This window comes from Urocampus carinirostris, chromosome 3, assembly GCF_059441175.1.
Source record: "Urocampus carinirostris isolate Australia breed hairy pipefish chromosome 3, RoL_Ucar_1.0, whole genome shotgun sequence".
NCBI lineage: Eukaryota > Metazoa > Chordata > Actinopteri > Syngnathiformes > Syngnathidae > Urocampus > Urocampus carinirostris.
In genome coordinates, this window is record NC_142351.1 from 7993206 (window position 1) to 8019700 (window position 26495).

Sequence of the window (26495 nt, forward strand, 5' to 3'; positions counted from 1 at the left end):
TCAGTAATAAGTCGAAACATAATGCAGAAAGTGATAACGACTGCAATAATTCCAGCATGAAAAAACGGCGGAGAAATTCTTCGGAAGATCGGGAGGCAAGGAAAACACGTGTGTTGAAGCGAACGATAAATAAACAAAAGAATACTCCTAGCAAGAAAAGGACTTTTCTGCCAAAATGGACCCAATTATATTCCTGGTGACGCTATGAGGAGGATGATAATGGATCGGACTTGAGAAGGCATTACAACTGTGGCGGGACAGCAAACCACAAAGAATATATGAACTGAGAAATCTGAAGTGATAAATGTTTTGTATTAACAATTAGCTGAGATGATTCAAACTGAATAAAAATATAGATTAATATTTCAGCAATATTATTTTGTATAATGTACAATATCGTGAACTGAAAAATCTGAAGTGATAACTGATTTGTGTTATCGGTTAACTGTGATGATTAAAACTGAATGAATATATAAATTTATATATCTATTTATATATTTGTCACCGATTTACAATTTCAACCTGGATAAGACTAAATTTTGGTTTACCCATATCTCTGTTGGGACCCAGAGATTTTTGAGCATTTGAGTCCCCGGGACCCATCACTTTTCAGAGGTGAAATGAACACTGTGTGACACACCATGTGGTTAGCACCTCCGCTGGTTTTCAACATCTTCGAAGGAAATTAGCATTTTAGTACAACGTATGGCAAAACTAACATAAATGGCGACAGAAACAAAACGAAAATGAATCCAAACAGCTTGACAACATCGATTACATTACTGTGTAAGTTGCGACATTCGTTAGTTGTGCTTTTAATGTTGTTAATAAACTTATTTTTTTTCGTGAACACCAAAAAGATCATGGCTTACCGTTGGCAGCGCGCTGGAGACTGCTAACAATGTCCTGTTTCCCTTCATAAAATCAGAGATTAAACTTAACCTTAAACTATACCAGCAGGTGGCGCTGTTGGACTCGTCATTGCAGGACATTTACACACAAACTATACAAACATATTTCAGCTGGAATTTCAACAAAACCAAAGTTATGATACCTGTTACACAGTGTTAATTTTTAACTTCTATAATGGTTCGTAAATGTTTTTTTTTCAAAAGCATTTTTTTAGTTTTTCAATATTTTTCAAGTAAATTTTCCGGAATAAGAGCAAGTGTTGACGTTGATAACCAAATGTTACAAAATGTTAAAAACTGTTTTAAAATGAGCAGGTTAATTGTCTGTCCCTGTGTGCCCTGCGATTGGCTGGCAACCAGTTCAGGGTGTCCCCTGCCCACTGCCCGATGATTGCTGGGATGGGCTCCAGCACCCCCATGACCCTACTGAGGATAAGCGGTGCAGCTACTGAGATGAGGTTGTGATTTCTTTTCAATGACATCCATTGCGCGACGTTGCCCTGACCAAGATGGCCGCCACGTAGGCACGCGAGTTAGCGGGCTGCTACAGCACGCCGACTTATCTAGGCCTGTTTGTATCTGTGTCCCACAATCCATTGCGGCGGGGTTTCGAAGGTGAAGGTGTCATGGCTGCCCAACAAGCGAATGTCGAGAAAGTCCTCTAGTCCACTTCAAACGACGTAAACTCGGCAGAAGTATCACTTTGCGGTCCTTTTCGAAGGTTTGTCCTTTTTACTGCCAAGTTGGAGCGACACATCGTGGCGTTTTTTGTTCAGACTTGGAGAAAATGTGCTCCAGTGCTGAAGGATCCTTTCAAGAAAAGCTTCGGGGAGCCAAAGAGGAGACCGAGCGAGAACCTCGACGACGGGACGCTGTTTCCAAGCAGCTCGGGGCAGGTCCGACATTTTCGATTCTGTTACAGTGACAATGGTTCCCAAACTTTTGCAGGCTGGCACAAAAATTCCACTATTCAAAAGAAAGAAAGAATAGTGGTTTTAAATGCAGTTCTCTCATTTTCACCTCGGGCAAATCCTAAAAGTCCAGGAAATGAAATGAGGCTCTCGAGTGACTCCTATAAAGTAACATGAAAACTTGAATGGCTCCCTGAAAATTTTCACTCAAATTAAAAAGCAAAAGTCCTCGAATTAAAATGAAGTTAAGCAGCAACTCGTATGAAGTCGCATCAAAACTTCAATAGTTCCCTGATTTCCTTACTTTACTTTAAATACCTACATGACTTAAAACCAAAAGTGCATCGCAATTTCAACTGCGGATTTTTTACAGCCATGTGGAAATGTCAGGGTTTGGTGCCTTCAGTCCTTCTTATATCAGAAAGATGGCAGCTTTACTACATGTTCCAGCCCCCTCCTCTTCTTGCAATTAGACAATCAGCCACCTCTTCTCTGAATACTCCAGGCTCCCACCTCATTTTGCTGAACCGTTTAGATTCCGGTAGACAAACATCCAGCTTTGCCTCCCACGACTTCCTCTTTCAATCCCCTTCACGTTATAGTTTCTCCACTACAAGACTTGCCACTAATCTCAAACATCCTCTTAAGGGTATTCCAAAGTCTCCTTCTCAAGTTTTCTCTCCTTGTCCCAAGACCTACAACTTCAACAGTCTTCTTAAGGGTATGACCAATTAACCTATTTTCAAGATTCTCACCACCCAAAGATCCCCTCTCAAGTTTCCCTCTCAATATCTCCATTTCTACTGCCCAAGTCCAACACCCCCTCCTCGCCAGTCGTGTCTTTTTTGTTGCTGTTTAAATAAACGTCTCTCAAGTCAGGTCTCACCACATCCCTTGTGCCCTGCGTTTGGGACTGTCCGACACCTGACAGGAAATGTTCCAATCTCGACTTGAGACACACTGATATTTAATAGCTTATGAGTAACTTCATACTTTTGTTTCCTCGTGCTTGAGGGAGAAGGACAAGCTTAGAAGTTTGCAAGGTTCAGGCGTTCTGAGTATTCAGATTAGCACCTGGACCAGATGCGTGCTACTGTAGAACCTGCTGCATCTTTTGAAATTTTGAGTCGGGAATCTTCATCTTTCTACAACTTACTCTATATTTAATGTTGAAGTTGACTGTGTATTATCCACTGAGGCCCTTGCAACAACCATTACAACCTGCTTAAATGTCTTAAACTCTGGAGAGTGCCATGTTTTTCAGATCAAACGTTTTCAGCTAGAACAAAACGTAGTTAAAAAAATAAAATAAACCAAACATTTTTTATGAATTGCCTCTTCTTCTTGTCCTGTTTTTGTTTCTTTAAACCGTGTGTTTTTTGGTCAACTTTGTCTTAGATTTGACATCCAAAATCATTCTAAAAGTGTTGAATTGAACTTGCCTTAAGCTGTAGGAACCCTGCTGTGTTCTGTGCGTCCCTTTGTGAGTTTCTGTGATTAAAGGCGTCACAAATCAATGCGATTTGACTTGTGTGTTGCAGACATGGGTGAAGAATATCTTGCTACTGCGTGGCAGGAACCAGAGTTGCCAGGAACTGTTTACAAAATACTCCGAGTTTTGTTGAACAGAGCAGGTTGGTCGTTTTACTCTCTGCAACGTCCTCAACATCTCGTATTTGGCCGTCAACGTCCACCGTACTTTCCTTTAGAATAAGGTCCGGGTTTTTGTCTTGCTCATTCTTTCAAAAGACAAAGAGTGGGAACAAATACGTATTTGAACACCCTGCTATTTTGCTACATCTTCCACATAGAAATCATTGAAGCGTCTGAAATTTTCATCGTGGATCCATGTCCACTCTGACACAGATAAAATAACAAGAAAAATTCAGAAATCTCAATATTATTTTTTTAACGATTTATTTGTGTGATATAGCTGAAGATAAGTATTTTAACACCTGAGAAAATGAATGTCAATATTTTGTACGGTAGCCTTTGTCTGCTATTACAGAGGTCAAACATTTCCTGTAGTCTTTTACCAGGTTTGCACACACTGTTGGACACAGAGTTGGAGCTCCCTCCAAAGATTTTCATTTGGGTTCAGGTCTGGAGACTGTTTGGACCATCCCAGAACCTTCATATGCTTCTTACGGAGCTACACCTTGGTTTTCCTGGCCGTGCGCTTCGGGTCATTGTCGTGACCCATCCACGACCTGTCTTCAAAGCTCTGACTGAGGAGAGGAGGTTATTCCCAAAAATCTCACAATACACGGCCCCAGTCATCCTCTCTTTAATGCAGTGCACTTGTCCTGTCCCATGTGCAGAAAAACCCCCCCAAAGCACCCCCATGCTTTGGAGTAAGGATTGCACTCTTCATTGTTCTTCTTCCAAACACGCTTATTAGAATTTTGACCAAAAAGTTCTATTTTGGTCTCACCTGACCACAAAATCTTCTCCCACGACTCCTCCGTATCATCCAAATGGTCATATGCAAACTGAAGACGGGCCTCAACATGTGCAGGTGTAAGCAGGGGAACCTTTCGTGCCATGCGTGATTTCAAATCATGAAGTCTTAGTGTATTTCCTACAGTAACCTTGGAAACGGTGGTCCCAGCTCTTTTCAGGTCAACTCTTGTCGTGTAGTTCCGGGCGGATTCCTCACCTTTCTTATTTATAAAATTCATATTAATTTCAAATAATAGTTTTTTTTAATAATACACGTTTTAGAAACGCAGGAGGGACCAATTAAACCCCAGCAGCCAGCCAGAGACTTCCTATGTGATAGAAAAACACGGTTGTCGGTTGTCTGATTTCTGTTGTTTCCCTTGCATCATCCATTACGGCCTGGTCAAGGAGATGACCTCATGTGTGGCTCATTCTCAAGGTTTCCTCATTTTCCTCATGGTGGGTTAGTTTTACCTTGCCCTTGCTTAGGTTTCAGATCATGGGATGTTGTCGTGGTGGTCTTTGCAGCCCTCTGTGACTGTTTCTGATTAGTGCCAGACGTTTCTCTCAAATGGGAAGTGCCGATGTTGGCCATGTTGACTCATTTTTGATGGCCTACAGAAAATCCAGCTCTGTAGCTATACCGGCATAGGACACACCTCGAGGAAGCTTTAACAGTCATCTTTCATGAGACAACAGTTGATTTAGTCGATTCGATGACATTGCCATGTTTTTTGAAAATACTTGTTTCCCGGAAAACTTCTGAGAAAAATGGCTCCTTGCAAAACGATGCATTTCAAGCAGAAGTTTCGCTTCACTGCTTTTTTTTAACATCTATATTTTTGATACCGAGAATATCTAAACAATATTTTCCATAAACACAAGGACACTTTGCTTGAAAAAAAAGATTTGATCGCAAGAACACTAAACTTATGCATGACTTTGCAAAAATTCTCAGCCCCTGATGTCTCGGGTGCCGGATCACATGATTCAGGTCGTCGTGGTGATCGCAGGGTCCTACGATACGTCATCCCAACGAATGCCTTTGTTCATTTTTTTTGAAAGAATAAAGATTTGAAGCGTTAACAGTCTGTACTTATGCCTTTGCTTTTCTACTCACCGCCCTACAAAGTAATACGGCAAAAACAGGAACCAAACGCGGCACTAAGTGTTGACAAAGATCTGATCAAGGCTATTCCTACCATCTAGTGATGATTTAATTCTCAGAGGCCTAATACTTACTCATCAGCAGGACCTAAGCCTTTCGAATCTTTTTACATTTTGGCACTCAGAAACAATGCTTCTGAAAATGTACTAATACGTTACGGCACTGAACGAGTTAAGGGCAATACAAATAAATGCGACTTGTGTCTTGCAGACGTCAGCCAAAAATATCTTCCTACTGCGCGGCAGGAACCAGAGTTGCCTGACGTTAAAATTGAGGAGGAGGAGGAAGATTTGAAGCCTTATCACATTAAGCAAGAGACAGAAGATGGGGAGCCTGTTCGCGTTAAAGAGGAGGAAGATTTTCCAGTCTTGCTAGTGAGCGGGGTCCGTTCAATTGTCGAAGATCAAGGTCAACCTGAAGATCAAGGTCAACCTGAAGATAAAGGTTCGTGGGAGCCTCTGAGCATCAGCCCCCGTCAACACGGGGAAATGGATGACGACAACACGTCCCACTCCGCAAACGCTGAAGGTGGTAACACATGTTCTCAGTGTGGGAAAACGTTTCAAAGCAAGTCTTATATGAAGTTGCATATGAAATTCCACACTGGGGAGAAGCCTTTTGCCTGCTCAGTTTGTGGTAAAAGATTCACCCTAAATGGACACTTAAAATCTCACAAACTAACCCACACTGGCGAGAAGCCTTTTGCCTGCTCAGTTTGCGATAAAAGATTCTCTAAAAGTGGAAACTTAAAGAGACACATTAGATCCCACACTGGTGAGAAGCCTTTTGTCTGCTCAGTTTGTGGAAAACAATTCACCCAGAGTGGGGACTTAAAAAAACACACACTAACCCACACTTGGGAGAAGCCTTTCCCCTGCTCAATTTGTGGAAAACAATTCTCACAGGATTCAGTCTTAAAATCACACCAAAAATCCCACAATTGCAAGAAGCCTTTTGCCTGCTCAATTTGCGATAAAAGATTCACTAAAAGTGGAAACTTAAAGAAACATATTATATCCCACACTGGCGAGAATCGTTTTGCCTGCTCAGTCTGCGGTAAAAAATTCACACTAAATGGACATTTGAAATTACATCAACTAACCCACACTGGCGAGAAGCCTTTTGCTTGCTCAGTTTGCGATAAAAGATTTAGCCAGAGTGGGGATTTGAATGTACACACTAGAACCCACACTGGTGAGAAGCCTTTTCCTTGCTCAGTTTGCGGTCAAAGATTCACTACAAGCGGAAGCTTAAAGAGACACATTAGAACCCACACTGGGGAGAAGCCTTTCGCCTGCTCAGTTTGTAATAAAAGATTCATTGACAGTGGGAGCTTAAAAATACACACTAGAACCCACACTGGGGAGAAATCTTTTTCCTGCTCAATTTGTGGAAAATTATTCTCCCAACAAGGAAATTTGAATGTACACACTCGAACCCACACTGGGGAGAAGCCTTTTGTCTGCTCAGTTTGTGGTAAAAGATTTACCCTTGGTTGGCTTTTTAAACAACACACACGAACCCACACTGGGGAGAAGCCTTTCGCCTGCTCAGTTTGTGGTAAAAAATTCACCCAAAATGGAAAATTGAAATTACACCAACGAACCCACACCGGCGAGAAGCTTTTTGCCTGTTGACTTTGTGGTGAAAAATTCATCCGTATCGGCACTAGAAATTACACACTCTAACCCACACTGGGGAGAAGTAATTTGCCTGCTCAGTTTATGGATAAGGGTTCACCGAGGGTTGGAGCCTAAAAAGACAAATTCATATTGGGGAGAAGCCTTTTGCCTGCTCAATTTGTGGTCAAACATTCATCAAAATAGAGGTATGAGTGGGCCTAAAAATTCCTGGCCAGCCCGGCCCGCGGGTATATAAGCCCGAACCTGGCCAAAATCGACTGATTAACTTTTGAGTGACCGGGCCCGGGGTAAACCCTTCGACCGTGCGTACCTCGGCGCCAAATTACGCGTTTCGGCTGAAGTATGCAGCTTCGAGTTTACTTAGGGGTGAGTACCTCAAATCGGGGGTGCAGTTAAAGCGCTGCGCCGAAACGAAGACTTGGGCGCCCAGGTGCAGGGAAATGAAACTGAACGAAATGGCACCGGAAATAAAATTTTATTCCGCAGATTCCATGCTGCAAATCGTAAAAGATTTAGCCCAAAAGCAGACAGAACGTCTGCAAAGCCTCTGTGAAGCCTTACCTGGTACCTTGACCAACTTGATCAGGATCTGATCCACTTAACATTAGTATTTGGAACTTTTCCAACGGTGAGTGGTGACATCATGCTGACACGTCTTTGCTTCTCAACAGTCTGATGGTACTAGTATTAACTCTTGAATGCACAGTGGGAGAAAATATGATCCCGTGGTTTCATATTCTTCAAGGTCTTTAAAAATCAAAGTTGTAATACTGTCATATCAAGTATTCTTAATAAAAGATGTGTATGCCATGATGCCATTAGTATTTCTTTTCCCCACTAATCACAAACTCTGACAGTGTTCATTTTACCTCTGAAAAGCGATCGGTCCCGAGGACTCGCATGCTCAAAATTCTATGGGTCCCAACAGAGATCTATGGGTCCCCAAAATTTAGTGTTATCGAGGTTGAAATTGTAAATCGACGACAAATATATAATATAAATCTATATATTCAGAGATTTAATCATCACAGTTTGTTGGTAATACAAATCAGCTATCACTTCAAGATTTTTCAGTTCACAACAATATTGTACATTATACAAAATGATATTGCTGAAATATCAATCTATATTTTCATTTAGTTTTAATCACGACAGTTAATTGGTTATACAAAGCAGTTATCACTTCAAGATTTCAGTTCATATATTCTTCGTGGTCTTCTGTCCCGCCACAGTTGTAATGCCTTCTCAAGGTCCAATCCATTATCATCCTCCTCATAGCGTAACCAGGAATATAACTGAGTCCATTTTGGCTGAAGTCTTTTTCTTGCTAGGAGTATTCTTTTGTTTATTTTCTTTCGTCGAATCGTTCGCTTCGACACACGTGTTTTCCTTGCCTCCGCGATCTTTTGAAGAATTTCTCCGCCGTTTTTTCGTGCCAGAACTATTGCCGTTGTTATCACTTTCTGGATTATGTTTCAACTTATTACTGACACTGAAGAAATGACCAATTTTGTCTTGATTTTCACTTACTGCTGTTTTTTCTGAGGCATACTTAACCTTCACCTTCACTCAACGAGAAGCACCACAACAATGACGTCATCTCGAAGCAACGAGATCTTGTTTGCCGAGATCGTCGTGCGGACGAAAACTCGAACCGCGAGACCAAAACAACAATGGCGGATCTGCCTGACGAAAAGTTTGGAGTGCGGTAAATCTTTGTTTAAAAAAAAAGTAATCGGGTAATAATGACAATTTGGTGTCAAAAACATTGCGTCCCGGGGACGCACGTTGATTTGACATTATGCGTCCCCAGCAAAAAGAATTCTCGGCCCGTGATGTCTCAGGTGACTACACTCTGCCATAAGGAGTGATACGGCGGATACAGGAACAAAGCGCGGCACTAAGTGTTGACAAAGATCTGATCAAGGTTACTCCTACCATCTAGTGATGATTTAATTCCCAGAGGCCTAAGACTTACTGATCAGCAGCGCAGAAGCCTTTAGATTTTTTTTACGCTTTGGCATTCTGGGACAAGCTTCTGAAAACGTACTAATATGTTATGGCGCTGAACGAGTTAGGGGCAATAAATATAAATGTGGCTTGTGTCTTGCAGACGTCAGCCAAGAGTATCTTCCGACTGCGCGGCAGGAACCAGAGTTACCTGCCGTTAAAATTGAGGAAGATCTGAAGCCTTATCACGTTAAGCAAGAGACAGAGGATGAGGAGCCTGTTCGCGTTAAAGAGGAGGACGATTCTCCAGTCTTGCTAGTGACCGGGGTCCATTCCACCGCCGAATATCGAGGTCAACCTGAAGATAACGGTGGGCAGGAGCCTCTAAGCATCAGCTCCCCTCAACACTTGGAAACGGATGACGACGACACGTGCCACTCCGCAAACGCTGAAGGTGGTAACACATGTTCTCAGTGTGGGAAAACGTTTCGACGCAAGTCTTATATGAAGTTGCATATAAAATTCCACGCTGGTGACAAGCCTTTTTCTTGCTCAGTTTGCGGTAAAAAAATCACACAGAGTGGGAGCTTGAAAAAACACACTAGTACCCAAACTGGGAAGAAGCCTTTTTCCTGCTTAGTTTGCGGTAAAAGATTCAGCCGGATTTGGGATTTGAATGTACACACTAGAACCCACACTGGCGAGAAGCCTTTTGCCTGCTCAGTTTGCGGTCAAAAATTCACCCGAAATGGACAATTGAAATCACACCAACTAACCCACACTGGCGAGAAGCCTTTTTCTTGCTCAGTTTGTGATAAAAGATTCAATGACAGTGGGAACTTGAAAAAACACACTAGAACCCACACTGGGGAGAAACCTTTTTCCTGCTCAGTTTGCGGTCAAAGATTCACTTTAAGTGGTAACTTAAAAAGACACACATTAACCCACACTGGCGAGAAGCGTTTTTCTTGTTCAGTGTGCGGTAAAAAATTCACCGAAAGTGGGAGCTTCAAAGTTCACACTAGAACTCACACTGGCGAGAAGCCTTTCGCCTGTTTAATTTGTGGTAAAGGATTCATTGAAAGTGGGAACTTAACAAAACACATTAGAAGCCACACAGGCGAGAAGCCTTTTTCCTGCTCAGTTTGTGGTCTAAGATTCACTAAACGTGAAAGCTTGAAGAAACACATTCGAACCCACACCGGTGAGAAACCTTTAACCTGTTGACATTTTGGCAAAAACAAATTCATCCATATCGAACATTAGATATTACACACAAGAACCCACGCTGGCGCAAAGACCTTTGCCTGCTCGGTTTAAGGTCAAATATTCACTGAGATTAAAAACTTGACCAAGCATCACTATAGGATCTTAACTGCCACAAAACCATTTCCCCTAACCTTTTTCCAACCACTGACTCTGCCGACACATCAAAAAAGCCACATTCAGTCACAGGAAGTGAGCAGACTCTCCTGCTGTAGAATAAAGATTTGAAACCCCAAAGGCTTCATATGGATTTAAAAGATTCATGATTTGCATTTGTGTCATGTTTTTTGATAGATGATCTATTTCATCGTGTGTCCGCATAAATTTTTCCTGTTGTCAACAATCACAATTATTATAACAATAAGATGGCTGACCCAGGTCCCTAGGGTTGGGGCTTGTTCTCACCAGAGCCACAAAGCTTGGAGAGCCTGCGGTTCTCTCCGTCCCTGTCGTCGGGATGAGAACATTCCCCGTGAAGTCCACTACCAAAAGAGATAGGAACCTTTATTTTTTCATCTTCCTGGTTGGCCATGTGCTGCCTCTCACACACTCCTCCCTTGAGGGACTTTTTGTTCTCAAAAGTACACAAAAAGGGTTAGTGCAACAACCTCTTTGGTGTTTTGGGCAAATATCACATGTTGGTACGCTATGAAAACAATCCCTCATCATTGAAATGAGTCTATTATCTTCAAACCGGGTTCATTGATCAGTACTGTTAACCTGTTGCAACATTTCTTCCAGCTTCCCTCTTGCTATAATAGAATAGAATTTACCTTTATTGTCATTGTTACAAAATGGTTTAACATATTGTGACAACGAAATTGGGCAAACACTGAGTGCTTGTGTCAACAATGTGCTTTATTCTTCTTTTAGATTCAATAGACTGATCAATCACTATCCATATCAACGAACTACAAAACCGATCAATTAAAGCTGAAGATACATTGTGTTTAAAGTTGCATCCTTCATGATAAATGCTAGACACAGACTATTTCAAATGAATTCGTGTTGGAAACCGAGAGCACCGCCTGCTGACCGAATCGGTAACCACCAACTTAGATTCTGAACCAAATAAATATAATTGAAAGCCATTTGGAAATTTTTTATTTTGGCCATGGAAAAGTCAGAAATTATGTTATGAGTGATGACTTTTGCCACTTTTTTTGCCAGAACCGAAACTTAACTATGTGTTAACTCAAGACAAAACAGAAAAGGGACTTGGATTTTCCTGGACCAAAATGAAGTTGAGACTGGAAATCACCATGACCACGTTGTAAGACAATATGAAACTGAAATATGAACTGTTATAAGTATATACAGCACGTGTAATTCACCCTGGCCATGTGGTAGACGGCAGCAAGTAAAGTCGCTCTGGAAAAACCACTACAAACTAACGTAATACCTAGCAGGAAAAAGACAGAAAGGGGATAATTTGTCATTTATATCACAGAAAAACACTTCAATAAAATATGGTCAAGAAGGGGAAACTTGTCGAGGAAACTGGCGCAAAGGAGAAACAGAACGAGGGAGCAGAGGGCTTGAGAAAAGCATAAAAAGAACTTTTGGAAAGGACTGTGTTTCTGGAGCAAAAAGTGGGACGCGTGGAGGAGTTAAATGCTAACAAGGAAGAGCAAACGGCGCGATCGGAACGATCCACAGCCTTCCTGCTCCAACAAGCCGCCAAATTATCCACAAAGTATGAGGATTCGGAGTCGAGATCAAGACGCAACAACATTAGACAAGAACATGGACATTCGTATTGAGAGGGCACACCGCTCACTGGTGGCCAAGCCTCAAGGTAATACGGCACCGCCGCGAGCAATTATCGTCCTCTTCGTTGACTACAGAGTAAAAGAATCTGTGATGAAGGAAGCATGGAAACAGAAGACAGCGTAAGACGGCAAGACCGTTTACTTCAGTCGAGACTACACGGAAATTCAAAAGAAGAGGAAACGAGTGAGGGACGTCATCAAAAAGCTAAAGGAGAAAAACCTGAAGGCGCAATCCCCATATCTCCATATGAAGATGTTTATGGACTCGGGAATAAAGACATTTTTTACACAGATGGATGCCGCACCATTGCTAAAAGAAATGGGGATCGAAGTGGAAGAAGACAAGACGGAGACACTTCAGAGGATGATGGCGAAGAACAACCTGGACCACAGTGACTGGAACGAGAGGAAGGCGAAGGATCATCCCCATCACAGAAAGAGACTTACAAGCTCTCATGGAGCAAAACAAAGCGAAGTTCTGATTTGGGGTGAAGCAATAAGGACCATTTATACCCTTTTTTTAAGTATTCAATAAGTTAGAAGTAAGTACATTGATTATCTTTAAATTAAAACGATATTTTGTTTTTTTGTGTAGAGCTACACTAAAATATTTAGTGAGTATAATCATGAACAACTATACAAAAGTTGTAGAAGCACTGAGGGCATATTTCCAGGAGGGGAGCCACAACTCTCCGATGGGACCTGGCAGGGGAGATATGGTGATCACTGCTTGGCCCTGTGGCTAGTACCTTGACTCAGCCTCTTGGCTGGGAGCAAGTGTCTCGGCCTCTTGCCTTTGCAGTGTATTATGATTTGACCGATAATGGATCATTGATAAAGAATATAGAACAATAAACCTCTACAAAATCCTCCCCCCCCTCTTGGAAGACATGTGTTTCTGTTTTTTGGGTGTTTTTTTTTCTTTTAGGTGGGGTCTTATGCGTGTTTGTTAGTTTGTTTGTTTTTTTTCAAGAACGATGTTACTTCTTAATGTATTTTTTTGTCTGCTTCCAAAATCTAAATCTTGTTTCATATAATGTACATGGGCTGAATAACCCCATTAAGAGAAAGAAGATATTGAATCAACTCAAAAAAATTGCCAGGCTCAGTAGCTTTGTTACAAGAGACACATTTGACAAAGATTGAACATAAGAAGTTAAAAAGAGAATGCGTCAACCAGGTGTTTTACGCCTCTTATGGTTAGAGAAGGAGAGTAGAAATTTTACCTGGGAAAGGTTTTGCATTTAAAGTCGAAAAAGAAGTGAAGGACAATCTGGGTTAATATATAATGATTATTGGGTCAGTGGCCGGTGTTGGAATTTCTTGTTAAATCAACACAAACTTAAATCAATCATCTGACTCCAATTTGTGACCTTTCCCAATCACCATTCATCCAAACAATTTGCACGCTCTTTTCTGCATAGAAAGTTCTCAGAAGCCGGCATTTCACTCACGAGTGGATTTATTTCTAACACACAAATCATAACATCTCTGCACGCTTCTCCTTCCGAGTTGCTCAGCAAAGCATCTCCTCCGCCCCTTTGCTGCTCCCATTGGTCTCCCGTTCCCGGAAGAATGGCGCGTCGACTCCTCCGCGTCGGCCTCCGGACAGCTGGTCGCCTCCCTCTGCCTGAGAGCTGCCCCACGTCGAAATTTACTCCAGAAAACTTTGGCACAAAACACAAATAGTCCAACAGACAAAATTAAATTCAAACTTCCACATTCCTTTACCAGTATGGAAATACCAATAATGAATGTTAATGCACCAATTGAAGAAAAGGGGACATATTTTCAATTATCAGCTAAAGTAGTAACCAATTGTGAGAAGGGAATGTTTTAATGATTTTAATACTGTACAAAATGGCAAACTGGACAAGTACCCATCAGAATATGGACCAAGTACAAAGAGGTCGACAGTGTAAAATAACATAACTAACGAATTGGGACTGATGGATCCATGGAGACATAAGAATCCCCAAACTAAGGACTATACTTTCCATTCAAACCCTCATGTCAGCTATTCAAGGATTTCATTTCTTTTACATTTGAAGAAGACATATGCATACAGTAATGGAGTGTGGTATAGAGAATATTACCATAAGTGACCAAGCTCCAATTACTTTGAAATCGAGTTTGGACAATGAACCGCATTTTAGGTATTGGAGGATGAATATATCTCTCCTCTCAGATAAAAATTTAGAACAGGAAATAAAGCAATGTATAAAGGGATATTTTCAAATCAATTACAATGGGGAGGTTTTTCCATCAATATTATGGGAGGGAGGGAAAGCTGTCATAAGGGGGAAAAATAATTAAAATATCTTCTTGACTGAAATGAGCCCGATTAAATGGATAGTCAAGTCAAGTCATTTTTATTTGTATAGCCCTAAATCACGAAGAGTCTCAAAGGGCTTCACAGATTGTTACACTATAATACACAGACTATTTTCAACCGACAAGAGGAGTAGGTTATTCGTATGCAATGAAGTAGAAGTGAGTTTTAAGTTTAGATTTGAACATTTCCACTGAGGTTGCAGATCGGATCTCAGGGGGAAGAGCATTCCACAGCACCGGTGCCCGGATGGAGAACGCTCTCGAACCAGCAGAAGACTTCTTTGCTCTCGGGATCATCAGAAGACCAGCACTCTCAGATCGTAGGCTTCGGACCGGGACATAGTGGCAGATCAGATCTGAAAGATAAGAGGGAGCAAGTCCATGTATGATTTTGTACAATATTAAGAGAACCTTGAAGTCACATCTTTGGCTAACTGGGAGCCAATGCAGGTTAGCCAAAATCGGTGTTATGTGATCGTACTTTTTTGTCCTAGTTAAAAGCCTCGCTGCGGCATTTTGTACTAGCTGAAGAGACTTGATTCTGGACTTCGGGAGACCGGAGAGTAGTGCATTACAGTAATCGAGACGGGAGGTAACAAATGCGTGAATTATTGTTTCCGCATCAGACTGAGACAGTATTGAACGGATTTTAGCAATGTTACGAAGATGGAAGAAGGCAGTTCTAGTAATTTGCTTTACATGCATCTCAAAGGATAGATCAGGGTCAAATATGACACCTAAATTTTTAACTGAGTCACTCTGTGTGATGTGACATTTGTCAATGTTCACAGCAGTTTTTGAGAATAAGTCACGGCATTTAGAAGGACCAATGACTAACATTTCGGTCTTTTCAGAGTTAAGACGCAAGAAATTGAGTGACATCCACTCTTTTATCTCAGTGAGACAGGCCTCCAAATTTCCACAGATTAGTGTGGAAGATTCCTCCAACGGAAGATAGAGTTGAGTGTCGTCTGCGTAGCAGTGGAAGCTGATATTGTACTTGCGAATAATATCACCTAATGGAAGCATGTAAATGTTGAAAAGTAGGGGGCCGAGCACTGAACCCTGCGGAACACCGCAGGTAACATTAAAGGGCTCAGATGTCGTTTCACCATATTTAACACAGTGCGTCCTATCTGAGAGGTAGGATCTGAACCACGAGAGGACGGTTCCTGAGAGACCAATCCATTTTTCCAACCGTTCTAGTAGGATATTGTGGCGCACTGTGTCAAAAGCAGCACTAAGATCCAGCAGCAGCAAAAGTGATGAAGCGCCAGAATCCATTGACATTAGGAGATCATTTGTTACCTTGATCAGAGCTGTCTCAGTAGAGTGGTTAGCCCTGAATCCTGATTGCATGGATTCAAAAAGATAGATAGATTGGAAGATAGGATTAAGGAACCAGAAGAAAAACATAAAAGACACCAAATGAATCCAGATTGCAGATATTAAAAACAACCAGAAGCAGATTAGACAAACTTTTGACAAATAAGGCAGAAGGTGCTTTGCGCATTGTGAATCAGAGATATTATGAAATAGGCAATAGAGCCAGTCGATTGCTAGCCTTCGAACTTAAAAAGGCCCAAACAGATGGAATTATATCACAAATAAAACATCCAATGTTGAAACAATGTTTAGCAAAACCCAAAGGTATTCCTGCAGCGTTTGCAGATTATTGTAAAGATTTATACAGTGACTCAGAAAATGATTTGGAAAACTGCAAGGCAGGAAACTTTTTGGAAAAAATACATTTACCAATAATTTAATTTTGTGTTTGTGTTACATTTTCAATGTGGGTACATGCGGCTTATATACAGGTGCGGCTTGTGTAAGTACAAAATCGGTTTTCCTCTTAAAATGTGGTGGGTGCGGCTTATAATCAGGTGCGCTCTATAGTCCGGAATTTACGGGATATAAAAAGGATGATGTTGGTTAAAATTCAGATTAAAAAATATGTTGAATTCATTGTAAAAGTCAAAACCAATATACAATCACTTGTTAAAAGTATCTTGTTAAAATGGATGTAAAATGAATTGGTTGATATTCTAAAATGTATTTTTTGTGAACTGAAAAGAAAACGATTTGATATGTCCCCAGCGGGCTGCTAACGATTTTGATAGCCAGCGGAGGTGCTAACCACATGTTTATCACATGTATGTTGCGTCGCTCATTGCAGCAACTGGAATAAAAGCCTCATCATCCGGTCCAGCCTGAATGGGGATCCTTGGTGGGATGGCTACACTGCGGTTACATATATATATATATATATATATATATATATATATATATATATTATGACATTAGAAACATTTTGTCCATTTTTGCTACTAACATTAGAATAGAATAGAATATATCTTTATTGTTATTGTTACAACATGGGTTGAATATATTGTGACACCAAAATTGGACGTGGCACTCCAGGTCCACATTTTACAGTGAGGATAAAGAAAACAGCAATCACAATAACCACAGTTAGCTCTCTCGGTAGATAGAAGGGTCTACACGATACTGCTTGAAACTCTATATTGAGTGAGCAGTGTGTGTCAATGATTCGGCTGTTATTGCAGCGCATAGTCCCCCACCTCTGTTTTTACCGGAGTCTCTGTCTCATTCGTGTCGAAGAAACCTGATTGGACTGCGGCGTCGGGGATGCCAAGACTCCGTGATGACAAAAATACTCCAATTTCGGACGAAGCTGTTGGTGGAGATCCGCAGCTCAAATTCACTCATTTTGTGGACAATGGATCTGGCGTTGGTCAGGAAGACGCTTGGGAGCGCTGGTGTCTGTGGTGGCCTTCTTAGCCTAGGCTCGACCGGCAGCCTTAAATCATCCAAATTGGAACACACAGATATAGATTTTTTTCCTCGCCTGAATTTATTTTTGAAATCAAATGCCTGCAAATGAGCGTAGCGTGGGTATCTTAACAGGTGAGACGATAGCTTGAAGCCTTACCTGGTACCGTATCAAACTTATAAACTAAATAGTGCATTTTACACATTTTTCTATGGGTATGTATAGGTGTTTCCAAAAGTGGCTATTTGGAGAAGACCAGTTTACAGTTCAAAAACCTCTGCAAATGTGTATTTTATTTCGGCCATTTTTTCACAGACATTGCAAGAGTTGTAAACGCTTAAATTATCGTTCCGCGTCCAATCCAATTCTGCATACGTGCGCATAAAAAAGGTGCGTAAAACATATCACTGGTAGCGACGGGGTTTCATTTGAATACAATGGACACATCTTCATATCGACTAATTTTGAATTTTATTGGCCAACCAATGTGTCGATTATCATTTGACCCGCTCACGATTGGCTCGTTTTTAGCAATACAGACCGGTATAGGCTAATGCGGGCTGAGGACCGAGAAGCGATTGGCCGAAAAAGTTGTCCATCAAAAGAAAACATTTTTAGAAGTCTGTTTATTATTTGTAAACGGGAATTAGGGGGCTAAACACACAGCGAGAAACAAGGTAGAGATACTTTACGACTGATATATATATATATATTTTTTTTATTCATTTTGTTTTGGAGTAAACCTTTTTAGGATGTTACGTACTATTATGGAACTTCATGGTTGCAAGACAATGTCTTCGGTGAGCTACGACAGAAATTCGTTTCAGGGATGAGTACATTCAGAAATCGTATATAAGTTCATATTTCAGTTTAAAGTTGTCTTACAATGTGGTCATGGTGATTTCCAGTCTCTACTTCATCTTGCTCCAGGAAAATCCTAGTCCCTTTCCTGTGGTGCTTCAGTTTCCGACACAAATTTGTTTGAAATAGTCTGTGTCTAGCATTTATCATGAAGGATGAAACTTTAAAACCAATGTATTTTCAATTTTAAATGATTGATATTGGAGTTCGTTGATATGCAGGGTTGGGTAGGGTTACTTTAACTGGATTACTTTCAATGACTTTTGGATGACTCCAATACCAAATATGCTAATAAAAGACAAAAAAAAAACTAAATATGAATCAAATGATGACTCACAATGCGTGGTAAGCTTTCTCTCCTGGCTTTGATCTCCGGCAAGACGAACATCAAAAGCGACAGAAACAAAATGAAAATAAATCCAAACAGCTTGCCAACATCATTTTTGCAGTTTCGTGTGTTCCGTTACTCCCCAACCCTGCACAAAATTTAGTCATTCTATTCATATTTAGTTTCTTTTGTCTCTTATTAGCATATTTGGTATTGGAGTCATCCAAAAGTCATTGAAAGTAATCCAGTTAAAGTAACCCTACCCAACCCTGTTGATATGGATAATGATTGATCAGTCCAGAACAAAAATAATATCGACCGACAAATAACGCACTCAGTTTGATTTTATTAAACTACGTTTTATTCACATGACAAAGAAAATTGGATCAAACAAAAGAATAAAGCACATTGTTGACACAAGCACTCAGTGTTAGTAAAAGGGTAAGGTGGAAGAAAACAGGTTAACTGTACTAATCAATGAACCCAGTTTTAAGATAATAGACTCATTTCAATGATCAGGGATTGTTTTCATGGCATGCCAACATGGGATATTTGCCCAGAACACCAAAGAAGTTGTTGCACTAACCCTTTTTGTGTACTTTTGAGAACGAAAAGGGGAGGGGTGTGTGAGAAACAGCACATGGCCAACCAGGAAGTTGAAGAAATTAAGATCCCCCTCTCTTTTGGCGCTGGACTTCACAGGGATTGTTCTCATCCGGACGACAGGGACGGAGAGAACCGCAGGCTCTCCGAGCTTTGGGGCTTTGGTGAGAACAGGCTTTAACCCTGGGGACCTAGGTCGGCCATTTTATCGTTTCTTAATTATAATTGTTGATAACAGGCAAAATTTGATGCTGACAGACGATGAAATAGATTATATATCTGGAAACATGAAACATCATGCAAATCATGAATCTTTTGAATCTGTATAAATACTTTGGGGTTTTAAATCTTTATTAAACAGATGGACAGTCTGCTCACTTCCTGAAAATGAATGTGGGTTTTTTGATGTGTTGGCAGAGTCAATGTTTGGAAAAGGTGAGGGCAAATGGTTTTGTGGCAGTTATGTTCCTAAAGGCGGCCTGTATGATACTTAGCCAATTGAATGTTTTTTAAGTTACAACTCGTAGTGAATTTTTGACCACAAACTGAGCAGGTAAAAGTCTTCTCGCCAGTGTGGGTTCTTGTGTGTAATTTCTCGTGCAGATATAGATACATTTTTACCCACTAAGTCAATAGGTCAAAGGTTTTTCACCAGGGTGGATTCTGATGTGTTTCTTAAAACTTGCACTCTCGGTAAAACTCTGACCACAAATTGAGCAGGCAAAAGGCTTCTCACCAGTGTGGGTTCTCATGTGTTTTTTGAAGTCCCCACTATGGGTGAATCTTTTATCACAAACTGATCAGGAAAAAGGCTTCTCACCTGTGTGGGTTCTAATGTGTTTTGTTAAGTTTCCACGATCACTGAATCTTTTATCACAAACTGAGCAGGAAAAAGGCTTCTCGCCAGTGTGAGTTCTAATGTGTATTTTTAAGCTCCCACTTGTAGGGAATCCTCGACCGCAAACGGAACAAGAAAAAGGCACCTCGCCAGTGTGGGTTCCAGTGTGTATTTTTAAGCTCCCACTTGTTGTGAATCCTTGACCACAAACTGAACAAGAAAAAGGCTTCTTGCCAGTGTGGGTTAATGTGTGTCTTTTTAAGTGCCCACTTATAGTGAATCTTTGACCGCAAACTGAACAAGAAAAAGGCTTCTCGCCAGTGTGGATTCTAGTGTGCCTAATTAAGCTCCATCTTTCTGGGAATCTTTGACCACAAACTGAGCAGGAGAAACGCTTCTCCCCAGTGTGAGTTAGTTGGTGTGATTTCAATTGTCCATTTTGGGTAAATTTTTGACCGCAAACTGAACAAGAAAAAGGCTTCTCGCCAGTGTGTATGAGTGTGTGTTTTTTTAAGTCGCCACGGTGGGTGAATTTTTTCCCACAAATTGAGCAGGAGTAAGGCTCCTCGCCAGTGTGGGTTAGTTGGTGTAATTTCAATTGTTCATTTCGGGTGAATTTTTTACCACAAACTGAGCAAGAAAAAAGCCTCTCGCCAGTGTGGGTTCTAGTGTGCATTTTTAACTTCCCACTTGAAGTGAATCTTTTATCACAAACTGAGCAGGAAAAAGGCTTCTCCCCAGTGTGGGTTAGAGTGTGTATTTTCAACTTCCCACTTGTAGTGAATCTTTTATCACAAACTGAGCAGGTGAAAGGCTTCTCACCAGTGTGGAGTTTCATATGCAACTTCATATAAGACTTGCTTTGAAACGTTTTCCCACACTGAGAACATGTGTTACCACCTTCAGCGTTTGCGGAGTGGGACGTGTCGTCCTCATCCGTTTCCAAGTGTTGACATGAACTGATGCTCCGAGGCTCCTGCCAACCGTTATCATCAGGTTGACCTTGATCTTCAGGTTGACCTTGATCTTCGACAATTGAACGGACCTCGGTCACGAGCAAGACTGGAAAACCGCCCTCCTCTTTAACGCCAAAAGGCTCCCCATCCTCTGTCTCTTGCTTAACGTGACAAGGCTTCAGATCTTCCTCCTCCGCCTCAAGTTTAACGGCAGGCAACTCTGGTTTCTGCCGCGCAGTAGGAAGATATTTTTGGCTGACGTCTGCAAGACACAAGTCACATTTATTTGTATTGCCCTTAACTCGTTCAGTGCCATAACGTATTAGTACGTTTTCAGAAGCATTGTCCCCGAGTGCCAAAACGTAAAAAAATTCGAAAGGCTTAGGTGCTGCTGATCAGTAAGTATTAGGCCTCTGGGAATGAAATCAGTATGATAAATCACCATGAGATGCCAAGAATGGCTTTGTTCGGATCGTCTTGTAAATTGTTCCAAAGTGGGACTCCACACACAGACACACACATACTTTTCCTGGTGGTTCTCACCTTTGGGATGATTGATTTACGACAGCCACTTAAGTTATAATTTCCCACTTTTCGAGTAAATCATTTTTGGATGTATTCTTGCACTATGTAATGATGTCCATACCGGTGATAATTATAACTCCGTGCTTTCCTTTCAAAACCCACAGAAGCCAAAATTGCGGCGAACATTAGCAACTACGCTAGCTTCACATGATTGGGCTGTCTCGAAACAAAGTTTGCAGACCACTTCCTTCAGTATTTTGGGACTTGCAGCTAGGGCTGCACGATTTTGAAAAAAAAAGTAGTTGCGATTTCTCAGACCAGAATTGCAATTTCGAGGCGATTTTCGATTTGGAAAGAAAAGTGCATTTTCTGCGCTAGGTTTTTTTTTTCAGGTAAAACAAACATTGTGACGTGCCAACATGACTCGAGATGACGTACTCAGGGAAAGAGTACAGTGGGACATCGCTACTTCGCGGTTCCACATTTTTCGGGTTCAGAGCTTTGCAGGTCTAAAAAATAATAATGAAATAAAACAATTAATATATAAATTTTAAAAAAGAATTAAGGCATTTTTGAAGGGGCGTCGCTACTTCGTGGATTTTTACTTTTCGTGGGTGGTTTTGGTCCCCACTAACCGCGATAACCGAGGGATTACTGTATACGACTGTAACAAAATAGCAACTATAGATGTAAAAATCAAAACAGAACTTCAGTTGGATAGTTTTTCTTGTCATTATTCAGATTCAGATCTTCTTTATTGTCATTCTTGTACACGTGTATACAGAACGAAATGTCGATACATCTGACCCGCAGTTTCCTTGAATGTACAGATATAAATAAAATGTTATATATAGTTGGGGTATTGAAGTACTAATAATATACTAAATAATTATGACTATGTATAGTATTATACAGTAGTGCAAAGAGTGCAAGAGGAGCAGCTAACCAGATGTACAAAATGGGCAGTCAGGTAAACAAGTCACTATACAGTAACAATAACACAAAAAGACAACAAAATTGGAAGATTATTGCTTTCAGGGAAAATTAACGGTGAAGGGACTGGCAAGCTACACGCTAGAGTCGGGTACCCGCAACTTCTGCGATGTCTTTGTGATGATTGAAAGACGAGAGTCAGAAATGTAGAGGTTTTCACGAGTGGAAGCGCCGAGTCATCCGTGTCACGGGTAATGGATCTGGCGTCTGTGACGAGCCACGTTCGGCAGCTTCGGCTTAAGTGTTGTTAGCAGAGCGGTTAGCTTTCCACTGCCGATCAGTCAATTCCGGGACGGAATTAAAATACAGGGTGCACCCTCTGGTGATCGGCTTTTCGTTGCGCTTTTCGATTTAATGATTTTATTTTCAATGTAACGAGCCGCTAAAACCAAAATGTGGCATTTGTTTTGGTGGCCATCTGTGTACGCGCCGCTAGGCTGACCGGCAGCTTACACCAGCCTCTTAACGTCGCGCGCACACGTCTTGCAAACTTTGCCTCGCCTTTATTGGTTGGTGCCATTAAAAACCCGCTTATGATTGGCCGGTGCTGTTAAACCACGGAATGTGACCATTATTGTCGGCCAAATACTCTGTCAATCAAATAAAAACTGGAAGTATGAATCCTTGGAAAAAAAACGCAGTGGTTTGGGGTTACGCTATCGCACCACGTCACATCGTGATATGGATTCGATTTCGGTTCATCGTGCAGCCCTACTTACCGCTGTCACTCGGTATAAACCCAAAATAAACTGACTTGGGAGACTGTGCCCTTAGGGTGTGAAAATACACGATGTCAAAATACTGAAGCTATGCCTTATTTTGAAAGTTAACGTTGCGCCGCCATGATGACCAACTAACAGAAGGTCGGCTTTAGGTTGCGCGTCGCTACGCGTCGACCTCGATTTCTCGACAATTCTGTCAAGGGGAAAGAAAACAGACGGTGATCGCCGATGATAAAAAGATTAGCCAATACGAAAAATATTTACAAATAAAGGCAAATATGTCTTATTCGAAACGGCCCCATAGCGCACGTGACTGATTTAGAAATAAGGTACGTCATTTGAAAGAATGAGCGAGACAGAGGCCCGGACCTTTTACGAAAGGAAAGTACGGTGGACGTCAACGGCCCAATGTGAGATGTCAAATGTTGTGGAAAGTAGATAATAACTCAGGATAAGAAAAGTTGAACCTGAAATGAACTTTAAGCAGTCTTGGAGATAACAATAGCTTATTGTGTGTAGAAATCTGGTGGAAGTCATGAGCCGGGGGCGGGCAACCATCAAGAGTTATGTTGAGCTATGCAATAAGGAGCGGTCCCTTTTTGCCATATCTCCTCTCTGTGTATTTTTCTGGGGCGACGCCCAACGACATTCCCCCCAAAATAAGGACGTTGCAGAAAGGAAAACGACCAACCTGCTCTGTTCAACACAATTTGGAGTATCTTGTAAACAGTTCCTGGACACTCTGGTTCCTGCCTCGCAGTAGGAAGATATTCTTCACTGATGTCTGCAACACACAAGTCAAATCGCATTTATTTATTCACAGAAACTCACGAAGGGACGCATAGAACACCGCAGGGTTCCTATAGCCTAGGGCAAGTTAATTTCAAGACTTTTTGAATGACTTCGGATGTCAAAATTAAGAAAAAGTTCACAAAAACACACGATTGAAACAAACAAAAAAACACTACATGAATATGAGAACATTTTAAACAAATGTTTGTTTTATTTTATTTTTATTACATTTTGGTCCAGTTGAAAACGTTTGATCTGAAAAACAGTACTCTCCAGAGTTTAAGACATTTAAGCAGGTTGCAATGAGTGTTGCTAGGGCCTCAGTGCATAATACACAGTCAACCTCGACATTAAATATAGAGTAAGTTACGGAGGGATCAATCTTCCTGTCTCAACATTTGAAAAGATGCAGCAGGTTCTACAGTAGCATGTGTCCAGGTGTCCAGGTGCTAATCTGAATACTCAGAACGCCAGAACCTTCTAAGCTCGTCCTTCTCCCTCAAGGACAAGTAAACAAAAGTACGAGGTTACGTTTAAGCATTTAGATATCGCTGTGTCTTAAGTCAAATTGGAACATTTCCTGTCACAAGTTGTCGGACAGTCCCAAACGCAGGACACAAAGGGATGTGGTGTAACCTGACTTGAGAGACGTTTATTTAAACAGCAACAACAAAAGATGGTACCGGCGAGAAGGGGGTGTGGGACTTGGGTAGTAGAGAAGGAGATCTTGAGAGGGAAACTTGAGAGGGGATCTTTGGGTGGCGAGAATCTTGAAAACAGGTTACCTTGTAATACCCTGAAGAAAACGCTAGAAGGTGCAGGTCTTGGGACAAGGAGGGAAAACGTGAGAGGGAGACCTAGGGAAGTTTTTGGGGAGGAGAGAATCTTAAAGGAGACTTTGGAATAGAATTTAGAGGACATTTGAGATGAGTGAAGAGAAGTTAGAATGTGAAAGGAATTGAAGGAGGAGGTGTAGCTTGTTGTTTTGGTGAGTGAAAGTCTACAGGAATCTAAACGGTTCAGCAAAATGAGGTGGAAGATGTGGCTTATTGCTCTTTGCCAGAGCATTAAGCCAGGGGACATGTGGTAAAGCTGCTATCTTTTGGATATAAGGAGGAGTGAAAGCACCAAACCCTGACATTTCCACATGGTTGTGTAAAATCCACACGGTTGAAATTGCGATGCACTTTTGGTTTTAAGTCATGCCAGTATTTGTCATTTATTGTAAAGATATCTGGGAACTATTGAAGTTTTGACCCGACTTCATACGAGTTGCTGCTAAACTTCATTTTAATTCCTGCACTTTAGCTTTTGAGTTTGAGGGAACATTTTCAGGGAGCCATTTAAGTTTTCATGTTACTTTACAGGAGTCACTCGAGAGCCTAAATGTTATTTCCTGCACTTTTAGAATTTGCTCGAGTTGAAAAATGAGTCACATACTGTAAAAGGCTGAAAAAGGTTGTATTTGAATTAAAACCCACTATTCTTTCTTTTAAATGGTCGAATTTTTGGCCAGCCTGCTGAAGTTAGCGAAGCATTGGCAATGTAGCAGAAGCAAAAAAATGTCCAACCTTCCCCGAGCTGATCGTCCGGTCGTCGACGTTCTCTCTCGGTCTCCTCTTTGACTCCCCGAAGCTTCCCTTGGAGAGGTCCTTCTTCCCCACTGGAGCACATTCTCTCCAAGTTTGAACGAAAAAAAACGCTCCAACTCGGGAGTAAACAGGACAGACCTTCGGAAAGGACCGCAAAGTGATACTTCTGTCGAGTTTACGTCGTTTGAAGTCGACTACAGGACATTCTATTGTCCGGCACCCGTGACACCTTCACATTCGAAACCCCGCCGCAATGGATTATGGGACATGGATATAGATGACTGTATAGGGCGGTGTGCTGTAGCAGCCCGCTAACTCGCGTGCCTACGTGGCGACCATCTTGGTCGGGGCAACTTCGCTCAATGGTTGTATACTGAAAAGAAATCACAACCTGCTCATTTTAAAACTGATTTTTATGTGGGCAACTTGTTGTTATCAACGTCAACACTTGCTCTTATTACAGAAAATTAACTTAAAACAATATTTTAAAACTAAAAAATGCTCCTGAAAAAAAATATATATATAAACCGGTATAGAGGTTAAAATTTCACTCTGTAACAGGTGTAATAATAACTTTAGTTTTGTTGAAATTCCTGCTGAAATATGTTTGTATAGGTTTTGTAAAAGTGTTCTGCAATGACGAGTCCAACAGCGCCACCTGCTGGTATAGGGTAAGTTTTAGTTTAGCCCAAGGCTCGCCATATATGGGCAGGTTTAGGTGTTTCCAAAAGAGGCTATATGGAGAAGACCAGTTTACAGTTCGAAAATCTCTGCAAATGTGTATATTATTTCGGCCATTTTTTCACAGACATTGCGAGAGTTGTAAACACTTAAATTGTCATTCCGCGTCCATCCCAATTCTGCATTCGTGCACATAAAAATGGTGCATAGAATTTATCACTGGTGGCGTTACGAACACTTATTTCAGGGTTTCATTTGCATACGATAGACACATCTTCATATTGACTTATTTCAAATTTTATTGGCCGACCAATGTGTCGATTATCTTTTGACACGGTCACGATTGGCTAGAGTTCTTCGGAATTAAAGGAGGCGTTGTCGTTTTTAGCAATACAGACCGGTATAGGCTAATG

At 41.2% G+C, this 26495-nt stretch overlaps 3 protein-coding genes across 7 annotated transcripts in view; 1 reads left to right on the plus strand and 2 right to left on the minus strand.

Annotated features, from left to right (window-relative positions):
* Positions 1 to 26495, minus strand: part of LOC148368507 (uncharacterized) — an 81677-nt gene that overhangs the window by 15097 nt on the left and 40085 nt on the right. The window lies entirely within an intron of this gene.
* Positions 1515 to 12680, plus strand: LOC148368509 (uncharacterized). 4 transcript variants are annotated; one of them, XR_015849938.1, is made up of 5 exons: positions 1515 to 1632; positions 1710 to 1807; positions 3364 to 3456; positions 5643 to 8783; positions 9189 to 9564. XR_015849938.1 is itself a non-coding variant. In XM_088330538.1 (4 exons), exons 1-4 carry the CDS (start codon positions 1699 to 1701, stop codon positions 10250 to 10252), a joined length of 1584 nt encoding a protein of 527 aa, XP_088186664.1. In that variant the 5' UTR covers positions 1518 to 1698; the 3' UTR covers positions 10253 to 12680. The 4 variants fall into 4 exon arrangements, 1 of the variants encoding a protein (XP_088186664.1); XR_015849937.1 differs by adding an exon at positions 8889 to 9002 and having other exon boundaries at positions 1518 to 1807; XR_015849936.1 differs by having other exon boundaries at positions 1518 to 1807.
* Positions 18759 to 25646, minus strand: LOC148368510 (uncharacterized). 2 transcript variants are annotated; one of them, XR_015849939.1, is made up of 4 exons: positions 25381 to 25646; positions 23709 to 23801; positions 19704 to 21039; positions 18759 to 19536 (listed from the first exon to the last, which is right to left on the minus strand). XR_015849939.1 is itself a non-coding variant. In XM_088330542.1 (3 exons), exons 1-3 carry the CDS (start codon positions 25481 to 25483, stop codon positions 19784 to 19786), a joined length of 1452 nt encoding a protein of 483 aa, XP_088186668.1. In that variant the 5' UTR covers positions 25484 to 25646; the 3' UTR covers positions 18761 to 19783. The 2 variants fall into 2 exon arrangements, 1 of the variants encoding a protein (XP_088186668.1); XM_088330542.1 differs by having other exon boundaries at positions 18761 to 21039.